Here is a 12,119-nt window from a genome sequence, read left to right as displayed (position 1 = left end):
GTCGTCAGGTGCCTTCCTCTAATGCTATTTCTGCCCTGCAGGTTGGGGGCATCAAGCCAGGATGCTTTAAGATTGGAAATACAGGTGGGATGCTGGACAACATCCTGGCCTCCAAACTCTACCGCCCAGGCAGCGTGGCCTACGTCTCCCGTTCGGGAGGCATGTCCAACGAGCTCAACAATATCATCTCTCGGACCACGGATGGCGTCTACGAGGGCGTGGCCATTGGCGGGGACAGGTAAAAGTGGGGGCTGGGTGCGAAGAGGGGCCTCCCACACAGAGCGGCGGGCTAGGAGACTGCTCATGGGTCCTGCGGTCTCCAGGCTTATAGGATGTTGCTGAAGTCTATAAAGTGGGGATTTTCTGTCAATGTCTCAGGACTGGTAATAAAAGGGAAATGTGTTTTTAAAGGTGCTTCAGGGCTTTGGGAGTAATTTTTGTCTAAGATGTGACCCTAGGGAGGCAGCAGAGTGCAGTGATGGGGAGGGCTAGTTCTGAAATGGGACCAAAGGGGTTCAAATCTCAAGATCACTGTTTACCAGCCAGAGGTGTCCTAGGCAGGTTATTTGACCTCCCTAGACCTCTGCCATCCTTATTTACCAAATAGGTAAAATAAATGCCCCCACCTCATTGGGGTCATTGGGAGGACCATGTGGGGTAATAAATATAGAAAGTAACCAACACAGGGCCTTGGCACTTAAGTGCTCAGTAAATGTAGTTAATAATACTGTAGTCATGTGGCCAGGTGTGGTGGTGCACGCTTGTAATCCCAGCATTTGGGAGGCCGAGACAGGAGGATCGAGGTTCGAGGACAGCCTCAGCTGCTTAGTGAGGGCCTTTGCAACTCAGTGAGACCCTGTTTCAAAATAAAGAATAAAAAATAGGGCTGGAGGTGGAGCTCAGAGGTAGAATGCCCCTGGGTTCCATCCCAGCACCGCAAAAATAATAATAATAAATAATGATAATACTGTATTCATTACTAGTGATACTAGGAATAATTATCAGTATGTCATCAATCGAATAGTACAGAATGATACCTGACACTGAGTCAGACATAGGAAGTGTTAGTCACTGCCTTTATTATTACTACTGGTGCTGTCTGGCTGAAACCAAGAGCTGTGGAAGAGTAGGTCACCTTGTCAGCCTCCTCGGCTCCACCAGGTCATATCAGACAGGATGCGTGGGCAAGGAAAGGGTTAAGGAGGTTTAGGGACATAGGCGGGAAACTCTAGTCCTCAAGGTGCTCCTTGACCAAAGGTTCCAAATCCAAAACGTCCAGGAAAAGCTGCTGGCTAGACTGTCCTCTTGCTCACACAATGCTTATGAGCTTATCTAAAGCACGTGAAGGTCTCCAGGGATGCCTACTTAGCTTCAAGTCAGCCTTTCACAAAGGCTTCTCAGGTTAGAAAGTAGAAAAAGTATAAAATAAAATTGACTACTTCCTAATTAAAAAAGATAAATAAAACATTGATAATTGGGAAAAAAAATAGAAAAAGTATATAGAACTCGAGTTCAATCCCCAGGACCACACAAAATAAACAAGTAAAATCAAAATAGGGCTGGGGATATAGCTCAGAGGTAAAATGCCCCTGAACTCAATCCCTGGTACCACACACACAAGAAAAAAATGAATCATCAATTGCTATGTAAAAAAAAAAATCATTCCAAAATAAAATGGCTTCTAACAATGATAAAAACATGTCCATGAGGTTTCTGTGGGTCAGGATTTAGGAGCAGTCAGTAGGGCAGTTCTGGAGTGGGGTTTTCTGAGGTGGCAGGGTTTGGATTTTGTTTGTTTTTGGTTTTTTTGTGTGGTACTGGAGATCGACCTCCAAGTTATACCATCAGCTTGATTTTATTTATTTATTTATTTATTTATTTATTTATTTATTTATTTATTGGTGGTACTGGGGTTCCTGGAAGCCCTTTTACCTCTGGGCTACACTCCCAGACCTGTTTTTACATTTTTATTTGGAATAGGGTCTCTTAAGCCAGCACGGCTGGCTTCGAACCTGCACGATCCTCCCGTCTCCGCCTCCCAAGCACGGGGATTACAAGCGTGCACCACCATGCCTGGCATTTGTGGACGGTTTTTAACACCATCACGTGTGTGCTTCCAGGCATTTCCTACTGCTGAATGAACCTCTCTGGGCTCTCCTAGTCTTCTGCAAGTTAAATGACTATCCTCCACCCCTTCCTCTTTGGTCTGCTCCTCTTCAGCCTCCCTCCTCCCATCCACATTATCCCTTGGGTTTCTCTGAACTGTCACCGGACACGCATACCATGGAGAGACCCGGTGTTCCCAGTACATGTACGGGCGCTTCCCGTACCCCAGCCTCCAGGCCTCCTCCTGATGCTCTTTGTGCTCCCTGCTGCTCACAGGTACCCTGGCTCGACATTCATGGACCATGTGCTGCGTTACCAGGACACTCCAGGAGTCAAAATGATTGTGGTTCTTGGAGAGGTGAGGTATTAGCCCCCACCCCACCCGCCCTTTTTTTTTTTTTTTTTTTTTTTCAGTGCTGAGATCAGACTAGGGGCTTTGCATATGGTAAACAGGTGCTTTGCAATGAGCTACATCCCTGTCATCCCCCACTCCCCATTTTTTTAATGGTTGTAAAGGTAATGCATGATTTCAATTTTTGTGTGGTTTTTTTTTTTTGCTTTTTTTTTTTGCAGTGCTGGGGATTGAACCCAGTGGCGTTCTATCTCCGACTACACTTCTAGCCCTATTTTTTACTCTTTTTTAAATTTGAGACAGGGTTTCAGTTGCAGAGGGCCTCATTAAGTAGCTAAAGCTGGCCATGAACCTGCGATCCTCCTGTCTTCCCCTCCTAAGTACTGGGATTACAAGTGGGCGCCACCATACCTTACCTGTAACTTTTTTTAATGGCCCCCTGGGACTGAACCCAGGGGCATGCTACCTCTGAGCTACACCCTCAGCCCTATTTTAATTTTATCTTGAAATAGGGTCTTGCTAGGTTAATGAGAGTCTCACTACTTGCTGAGGCTGGTCTCAAAGCCATGATTGTGTCTCAGCCTCCCAAGTACTGTGATTACAAGTGGTGTGCCAATACACCCAGCTTATCTATAACTTAAAAATGACAGTCCCTGGCAGCCCCACCACAAGACTCAACCTAGAAGTAACTGGTGGGGCCTCTGTATATTTCTGAAAAAGGAAGTCTCAATTCCCAAAGGTATGAGAAGTTAACCCCAATGAAGGAGAAGCTCTGTTCTGGCTGGCCCTGGCCTCTACCTGATGGATAACTGGCATGAAAAGCGCCTTTTTTTAATTTTGGGGAGAGCCAGGTTTTGCTGTACATCTGTAATCCAGCTATGTGGGAGGCTGAGACAGTAGGATTACAGGTTTAAGACTAGACTCTGTGATTTAACAGAGCCCTGTTTCAAAATAAAAAGGGCTGGGGCATAGCTCAGAGATAGAATGCCCCTGGGTTTGATCCCTAGTACCAATACACCCCCAAAAAAAACTCCAATAAATAAATTTTGATAGAGTCTCATGACCCCATCCCTTGCTTATTCCTCTGAATAGTCTGATCCTAAATCATACTACAATAAATCAGGAGGGAGACTCTTTCTCTCTCTCCCTCTCTCTCTCTCTCTCTCTCTCTTTTTTTTTTTTTTTTGTGGTACTGAGGATGGAACCCAGGGGCATTCTACCTCTGATCTACACTTCCAGCCCTATTTTTTATTCTTTATTTTGAAACAGATTCTCATTGAGTTGTGGAGGGCCTCACTAAGTAACTGAGGCTGTTGATGAACCACGATCCTCCTCTCTCCACCTCCCAAATGCTGGGATTAAAAGCGTGCGCCCATACGCCCGGCTCCAGGGACTCTCTTAAAAGACATGCTGTCCCTTTGGAATTCCTTCCTATATCCAGACCGAATCTTCCAGGCCAAAATTACACTATTATTTCACCAAAACCCACGTCATCCCCATTTTGTGGTCAAGTTGTGTCTCCTAAGACACTTGGTGACTTTGGCCCCTGCGTGATCGGGAGCATCTTTTCCTGCTGCAGTGCTTGCTGGTCCTAGAACGACTCAGGATGGGCTCCACTAACTTGTGACCTTTTTTCATACCCTTTCCTCCACAGATAGGGGGCACTGAGGAATATAAGATCTGCCGGGGTATCAAGGAGGGCCGCCTCACCAAGCCGGTGGTCTGTTGGTGCATCGGGACATGTGCCACCATGTTCTCCTCCGAGGTATGGAGGTGACGGGTCACGACTGGGTGGGAAACGGGGGTCATGAGGGGTCATTTGAAATAAACCACGTGCTCATCACAGCAGGCAGCTGGTTCCATCAGTAAACATATGTTACTCACTTGGGTTCTGCAGGGCCCTCCTCCCCGGCAACCTGTGTCCACTTGAAGGAGGCATGCTCAGCAGCGATTTAAGGCCCAGTCAAGGGTCCGAGTCCCCGCTTGTTATCTGCGGGTGTTAAGGAAGCGTCACTGAGGGGGTGCTCTGTAAATGTTGTCTTAGGAGATGAGAGGAGGGAGACCACGGAGGATTCCGAGAGCCTGAGTTTGAGACCAGCCTTGGCAACATAGTAAGACCCCATCTCAAGGGAATAAAGCCCAAACAACCTCACAGTACTTGTTTAACTCCCTTGAGCCCAGAGTTTCTGAGCATAGACTCTGTTCTTCTCACACTTTAACTGAGGAAGATGGAGTTCACAAAGAAGGCTCTGCACACCTACACTGTAAGGCATGTGTTGCAACCCTTTGAACCAGAACTCGCATTCCTAACCTTCACCACTTCACCACTTCACTTCACCTTCTGTGTAGTATCTAAGAGCATAGATGGAGGCCAAGTCGCTTTGCTTCGAGTGCAGGCACATACCATCTAAGTGCCTCGGGCGAGTTGCTTTGCCACTATGCGCTCCATTTCCCTTTCTGTAGGAAAGTCATAGCTCCCGTATAGAATGAGTGGAGCTCTGAGAAAGTGCTTGGTTGGACGAGCCTGGTGTGGTGGTACACGCCTGTAATCCCAGTGACTCAGGACACTGACACAGGAGAATTACAAGCTTGAGGCCAGCCTGGGCAACTTAGTGACACCCTGCCTCAAAATAAAAAGGGCTGAGGTAAGCCGGGCATGGTAGCGCACGCTTGTAATCCCCGCACTTGGGAGGCTGAGACAGGAGGATTGCGCAGGTTCAAAGCCAGCCTCAGCTACTTAGTGAGGTTCTCAGCAACTTAGTGAGACCCTGTTTCCAAATAAAATATAAAATAGGTCCGAGAGTAAATATAGCCCTGAGGCAGCCCCTGGGTTCCACCCTTGGTACCCTCAAAAAAAAGGGGGGGGGGGCTGAGGTTGTAGTTCAGGGATAGAAGCAGCAAGGTTTCAATCCCCAGTATCAGAGCCAGGCATGGTGGCACATGCTTGTAATCCCCATGCTTGGGAGGCTGAGACAGGAGGATTGTGCAGGTTCGAAGCCAGCCTTAGCTGGCTTAAGAGACCTTGTCTCCAAATAAAATATAAGATAGGTCTGGGAGTGTAGCCCAGAGGTAGAGGGCCCCTGGGTTCCATCCCCAGAAAAAAACAAAAACAAAAACCAATGCCCAGTATCAGGAAAAGAAGGGAGGAAGGGCTTAATGGTAGTAAGTGTTGTTTGTACAGGTTAGGGTGTTACTGTGAATGCCCACTAGACACTGAGTAGACAGGGTCACAGGTTTGTAGCAGAGGATTCATGACATTCACTCATTTTCTCCATTGCTGGATTCAAGGCAGTTACCACTCAGCTCTTCTGCTGGACTTTTTTTTTTTTTTTTTTTTTACTAGGAATCGAACCCAGGGCAGTGTACTTGCCAGGCAAACGCTTTGCCACTGAGCTACCTCCCAGCCCTTCTGATGGGCTTTGACTTTTCTCTCTCTCTCTTTTTTTTTTTTGGCAGAACTGGGGATTGAACCCAGGGGCATTTTGCCTCTGAGCCGATACACCCCCAGCCCTGTTTTTTAGTCTTTATTTTGAAACAGGGTTTTACTAAGTAGCTGAGGTTGACCGCAAAACTGCAATCCTCCTGACTTAGCCTCGTGAGTACTGGGATTACAAGCATGGGCCACCACGCTGGGTTTGTCATTGGATACAAGCTTTGTGGTCCAACTCCAGGATAACCATCTTCATATCATGTGGCCTATGTCAGCTCCTGAAGTCCTAGGCCTCTGTTTCCTCATCTGTAAAATGGGAGTCACCCACCCTACCTATGCAGGGAGCTTGAGGCTCAAGGAAGTGATTCATGTGAAGGATCTGCACAGGCCAGCCTCTTGTGGGTGATGACGTTTCCCAGGATCCTTTTTTCTCTCCTGGGGGACTAACCAACTCTCTGAAGCTGTTGTCCTTTGCCCTCAGGTCCAGTTTGGCCATGCTGGAGCTTGTGCCAACCAGGCTTCTGAAACTGCAGTGGCCAAGAACCAGGCTTTGAAGGAGGCAGGGGTGTTCGTACCCCGGAGCTTCGATGAACTTGGAGAAATCATCCAGTAAGTGAGCCTCCCGGAGGAGGCCGGCTTCCCCATCCTTTCCAAATCCTTCCTGAGGCCTGTACCACGCAGGGGCCGCCGGTACCCCTGGTCCCGCCGAGGCATCCAGCACAATTGTGTAGCTGGCTCAGAATCATCTTTTTCTTGGCTGTGATTTTAGTTTGGTTGTAGAAACAGCAGGTCCAGGCCGTTCCAGCTGGTGCTAAAACCTGTTCGTTTTCTGAGCCCACCTACATGACGGGGAGTTGGCGGCCGTAAAGGAACTGATAAGCATGGCAATGTTGAGAAAGTGTCATCTCTGATGAAGAGCTGTTGGGTGTTGAGTTATTCTTCCCATTTCTACCTCCTGCTCCTCTCTGTCCTTTGTGGGCCCCCAGATTAAGCTTTCTGTCAAGCCCCATCCAGAAGAGGGGACATTGAGGGACGGAGGGGAAGAGTCCAGTCTTGGCCAGAACTTGTTTTTATCTACTTCTTGGGATCCAGCTTGTAAGAGTAAGCCCCCGAGAGCTGAAGGAGCCCACAGTGTTGGGCTGAGACAGCCCCAGTCATAAACTGCCCGTGAATGAGCATCGTCTCCTGCCTCTCCCCTGCCGCCAGGTCTGTGTATGAAGATCTCGTGGCCAAAGGAGCCATTGTACCTGCCCAAGAGGTGCCACCGCCGACGGTGCCCATGGACTACTCCTGGGCCAGGGTAGGTGCCTTGGATGTCCTTACGAGTGTGGGTAGGGGGCCTCGGGGACTCGGAGGGTAGGTGTTAGGTTGGTCCTCTGGACCAGTTACAGCAGCCACGTAGTCGCCCCTCACTCAGGCTTTTCCAAGAGCATCAGAAGCAGCTGGATTCTGCCCACTGCCTATGTGCTGAAGCTTATGAGATGGTTCTTTGCGATCTCTTAAAAGAAATACAGAGGGCCAGGGGCAGCCTGCCTTTCCCAAATCCGTCACCTGACCTGGAAACGGGACTGTGCACTGATAATGCCCCATGGAATTGTTTTATACCTGCTAAGGAATTTTGGGGGTAGAGAGTCTACACTGCCTAATTGTCTATGGGGCCTAGATGAAGAGCTAATATTCTTGATGTACAAGGACTCTTAGAAATCAATGTTAAAAGACCCAATGACAGCCGGGCGTGGTGGCACACGCTTGTAATTCCTGCGCTTGGGAGGCAGAGGTAGGAGGATCGCGCAGGTTCGAAGTCAGCCTCGCTTGCTTAGGAGACCCTGTTTTTAAATAAAAAAATATAAAAAATGTGTCTGGGAGTATAGCCTGGAGGTAGAAGGGTTTCCAGGAACTCCAGTACCACCAAAAAAAAAAAAGACCCAATGACCCATTAGCAAATGGAGTAGGAGCTGGACCTGGTGGCGCATGCCTGTTATCCCAGCTGTTTGGGAGGCTGAAGCAGGAGGATGACAAGTTTAGGGCCAGCCTGGGAAACCTAGTGAGATCCTGTCTCAAAATAAAAAAGTCAAGCCAGGCATGGTATCCCACACTTGTAATCCCAGTACTTGAGAAGCTGAGACAGGAGAATCACAGGTTTGCGGCCAGCCTCAGCTACTTAGTGAGGCCCTCTGCAACTTAGTGAGACCCTGTTTCAAAATAAATAATAAGGCTGGGCGTGGTGGCGCACGCTTGTAATCCCTGCGCTTGGGAGGCGGAGACAGGAGGATTGCGCAGGTTCGAAGCCAGCCGCGTGTGCTGACTTAGGAGACCCTGTTTCTAAATAAAAATATAAAATATGTCTGGGAGTGTAGCCTGGAGGTAGAAGGGCTTCCAGGAACCCCAGTACCACATAAATAAATAAATAATTAAGAAATGGGACTAGGGGTGTAGTTCAGAGGTAGAATGCCTGAATTCAACCCCCAACACTGGAAAAATAAATAATAAAAAATGAAAAGGTCAGAGGATGTAGCTCAGTAGTAGAGCAGGTGTCTAGCATGTCGAGACCCTAGGTTCAATCCTGGCACCTAAAAAGAAGAACGGAGAGAGAGTGGGCATGATGGTGCATGCCTATAATCCCAATACTTGGAAGGCTGAAACAGAACCACAGGTTGGAGTCCACTTCAACAAATAAGCAGACCCTGTTTCAAAAATAAAAATAAGCCGGGCGTGGTGGCATATGCTTGTGATTCCATTACTTGGAGGTCTGAGACAGGAGGATTGTGCATGTTCAAAGCCAGCCCTAGCTACTTATTGAGGCTCTCAGCAATGTGATGAGACCCTGTTTCCAAATAAAATATTAAAAAAATAGGTCTGGGGGTATATCTCAGAGGTAGAAAACCCTGAGTTTCATCCTCAGTACCACACACACAAAATAATAATAAAAAAATAAAAATAATCCAGGTGTGGTGGCGTATTCTTGTAATTCCAGTCCTTGGAAGGATGAAACAAGAGGATTCCAGGTTCACAACCAGCCTCAGATACTTAGTGAGGCTGTGTTTCAAAATAAAGAATAAAGCCGGGCGTGATGGCGCACGCTTGTAATCCCCGCGCTTGGGAGGCGGAGACAGGAGGATCGCGCTGGTTCAGAGCCAGCCACGCTGGCTTAAGAGACCCTGTTTCCAAATAAAAAATATAAAATAGGTCTGGGAGTGTAGCCCGGAGGTAGAAGGGCTTCTAGGAGCCCCAGTACCACCAAAAAAAAAAAAAAGAAAGAAAAAGAAAGGAAGAAAGAAAGAAAGGAAGAAAGGAAGGAAGAAAGAAAGAAAAGGGCTGGGGATGTAACTCAGAGATAGAATGTCCCTGGTTTCAATCTCCAGTACTGCCAAAAAAAAAAAAGAAAGAAAAGAAAAGCCGGGCATGGTGGCACACACTCGTAATCCCAGCACTTAGGAGGCTGAGACAGGAGGATCGCAGGTACAAAGACAGTCTCAGCAAGTGGGACTCCAAGACCCTGGTTTTTTTTTTTTTGCAGGTCTGGGGAAGGAACCCCGGGGCATTCTACCTCCGAGCTACACCCCTGCCCTGTTTTTTTATTCTTTATTTTGAAACACGATCTCACTAAGTTGTAGAGGGCCTCACTAGGTAGCTGAGGCTGTCCTCAAACTGATCCTCCCGTCTTAGCCGATATCCTCCCAGCCACCGGCATGGTGGCACATGCTTATAATCCCAGCATACGGGAGGTGGAGACAGGAGGTTTATGATTCACAGCCTCAGCTACTTAGGGAGACCCTTTGTAATTCATTGAGACCTTGTTTCAAAAATAAAATAAAAAAATATAAATATAGGGCTGGGGTGTGTAGGTTGGAGGTAGAATACCCCTGGGTTCCATCCCCAGTACTGCAAAAATGAATAAATAAATAAATAAATAAATAAATAAATAAATAAATAAATAAATAAAAATTTTAAAAGGTCCGGAGGTGTCACTCAGAGGTAGAATGCCTCTGGGTTTAAACCACAGTGTCACAAAAATAATTTTTTTTTTCCGGGTTTGGGGATGGAACCCAGGGGCATTCGACCTCTGAGCTACAGCCCCTGCCCTATTTTTTATTCTTTATTTTGAAACCGAATCTCACTGAGTTGCAGAGGGCTCACTATCTGAGGCTGTCTGGGAACCTCAATCTTCCGGTCTCAGCCTCCCAAATGCTGGGATTACAAGTGTGCGCCACCATGCCCAGCTAAAAAATAAAATTTAATAAATAATAAATAAAAATATAAAAAGGGCTGTGGGAAGCTGGGTGTGGTAGTGCACTCCTGTAATTCCAGTACTTGGGAAGCTGGGACAGGAGAAATGCAGGTTTAAAGCCAGCCTCAGCAACTCAGCGAGAGCCTGTTTCAAAATAAAAAATAAGGCCGGCGTGGTGGTACACGCATGTAGTCCCCGTGCTTGGGAGGCGGAGACAGGAGGATCGCGCAGGTTCGATGCCAGCCTAGCTGGCTTAAGAGACCCTGTTTCCAAATATAAAAAATAAGTGTCTGGGAGTGTAGCCCGAAGGTAGAAGGATTTCCAGGAACCCCAGTACCACCAAAATAAAAAAATAATAGCCAGACATAGTGGTGCACACCTGTAATACCAGTACTTGGGATAGGAGAATCAGGTTCTAGGACAGTCTCAGCAAGTAAAGAGACACATCAACCTAGTGAGACCCTGTTTAAAAATAAAAAATAAGATGGCGCTGGGGGTGTAGCCTGGAGGTAGAATGCCCCTTGCCCCTGTGTCCAATCCCCAGTACCACAAAAAAAAAAAAAAAAAAAAAAAAACAAAGAGAGAGAGAGAAAAAGATAGAAGCAAGCTGGGCGTGGTGGCGCACGCTTGTAATCCCTGCGCTTGGGAGGCTGAGACAGGAGGATCACACAGGTTCAAGGCCAGCCTCAGCTACTTAGTGAGGCTCTCAGCAACTTAGTGAGACCTGTTTCCAAATAAAGTATAAAATAGGTCTGGGAGTATAGCCTGGAGGTAGAAAGCCTCTGGGTTCCACCCCAGTACCACCAAAAAAAGAAAAAAGAAAAAAAGAAGCAAAACAAAACTGCAAAACCGGTTTTCTCCATGAGGTCAGCAAAGGCAAAATTACTTGGTAATAAATTTTATTTGTATGGGTAGGATTGTTGTTGGGAGTTAGTTTTGTGGGGTTTTTTGGGGGGAGGATAGTACTTGAACCCAGGAGTACTCTACCTCTCAGCAACATCCCCAGCTCTTTTTATTTTTAATTTTTTTTTTTTTTTTTTTTTTGAGGTACTGGGGATGGACCCCAGGGGCATTCTACCTATTTTTTTATTTTTTTATTTTGAATCAGGGTCTCCCTGAGTGGCAAAGGGCCTCACTAAGTAGCTGAGGCTGGAACTGTGATCCTCCTTTCTCGGCCTCCTAAGTATTGGAATTACAAGCATGCTACACCACACCCAGCCAGCCTCAGCCCCTTAAGTAGCTGAGATTACAGGCATGAGCCACCATACCCAGCTGGAAGTGAAAATCAATGCAACCTTTCTGAGTGGCAGTAGAGTAATATCAGAAATGTAAAAGTACTCTATGGGTGAGCATGCCTGTCATCCAAGCAACTCTGGAAGCTGAGGCAGGAGAATTTGCAAGATCAAGGCCAATTTGGACAAACTTAGTGAGACCTTGTCTCAAAATAAAAAGGGAAAAAGGGCTGAAGGTATAACTCAGTGCTAGAGCACCCCTGGGTTTTTTACCATAAAAAAGAACAAATATTTTTTTTCTTTCATGCTGTACTGGGGATTGAACCCAGAGGCTTTCTACCTCTAAGTCACACCCCCATCCGTGAGTGTGTGTGTGTGTGTGTGTGTGTGTGTGTGTGTGTGTGTGTGTGTGTGTGGTTCTGGGTATGGAACACGGGGGCATTCTATGTGCAAGCTACACCCCCAGCCCGATTTTTTTATTCTTTATTTGGAAACAAGATCTCATTGAGTTGCAAAGGGCCTCACTAGTTAGCTGAGGCTGGCTACGAACTGCCATCCTCCTATCTCAGCCTCCCAAATGCTGGGATTACAAGCATGTGTCACCACACCCAGCTTTTTTTTTTTTTAAACAGGGTCTCATTAAGTTGCTAAGGACCTCACTAAGTAGCTGAGGCTGGCCATGAACCTGCGATCCTCCTGTCTCAGCCTCCCAAGTAATGGGATTACAAACATGCACCACCATACCCGGTTAAAAGAAAAAATTTGAAGGTG

General features: G+C 47.0%; 1 protein-coding gene across 1 annotated transcript in view; it reads left to right on the top strand.

Annotated features, from left to right (window-relative positions):
- Nucleotides 1–12,119, top strand: part of ACLY (ATP citrate lyase) — a gene marked incomplete at both ends in the record, with an annotated part of 54,155 nt that overhangs the window by 32,278 nt on the left and 9,758 nt on the right. Inside the window, 5 exon segments of the mRNA XM_080712838.1 lie at nt 42–238; nt 2,383–2,464; nt 4,113–4,223; nt 6,370–6,497; nt 7,095–7,188. Of these exon segments, the coding sequence (XP_080568964.1) occupies nt 42–238; nt 2,383–2,464; nt 4,113–4,223; nt 6,370–6,497; nt 7,095–7,188 (612 nt within the window).

Source organism: Muscardinus avellanarius (genome assembly GCF_963383645.1).
Source record: "Muscardinus avellanarius genome assembly, chromosome: 16".
Classification (NCBI taxonomy): Eukaryota; Metazoa; Chordata; class Mammalia; order Rodentia; family Gliridae; genus Muscardinus; species Muscardinus avellanarius.
This window is presented reverse-complemented; position numbering and strand designations above follow the sequence as displayed.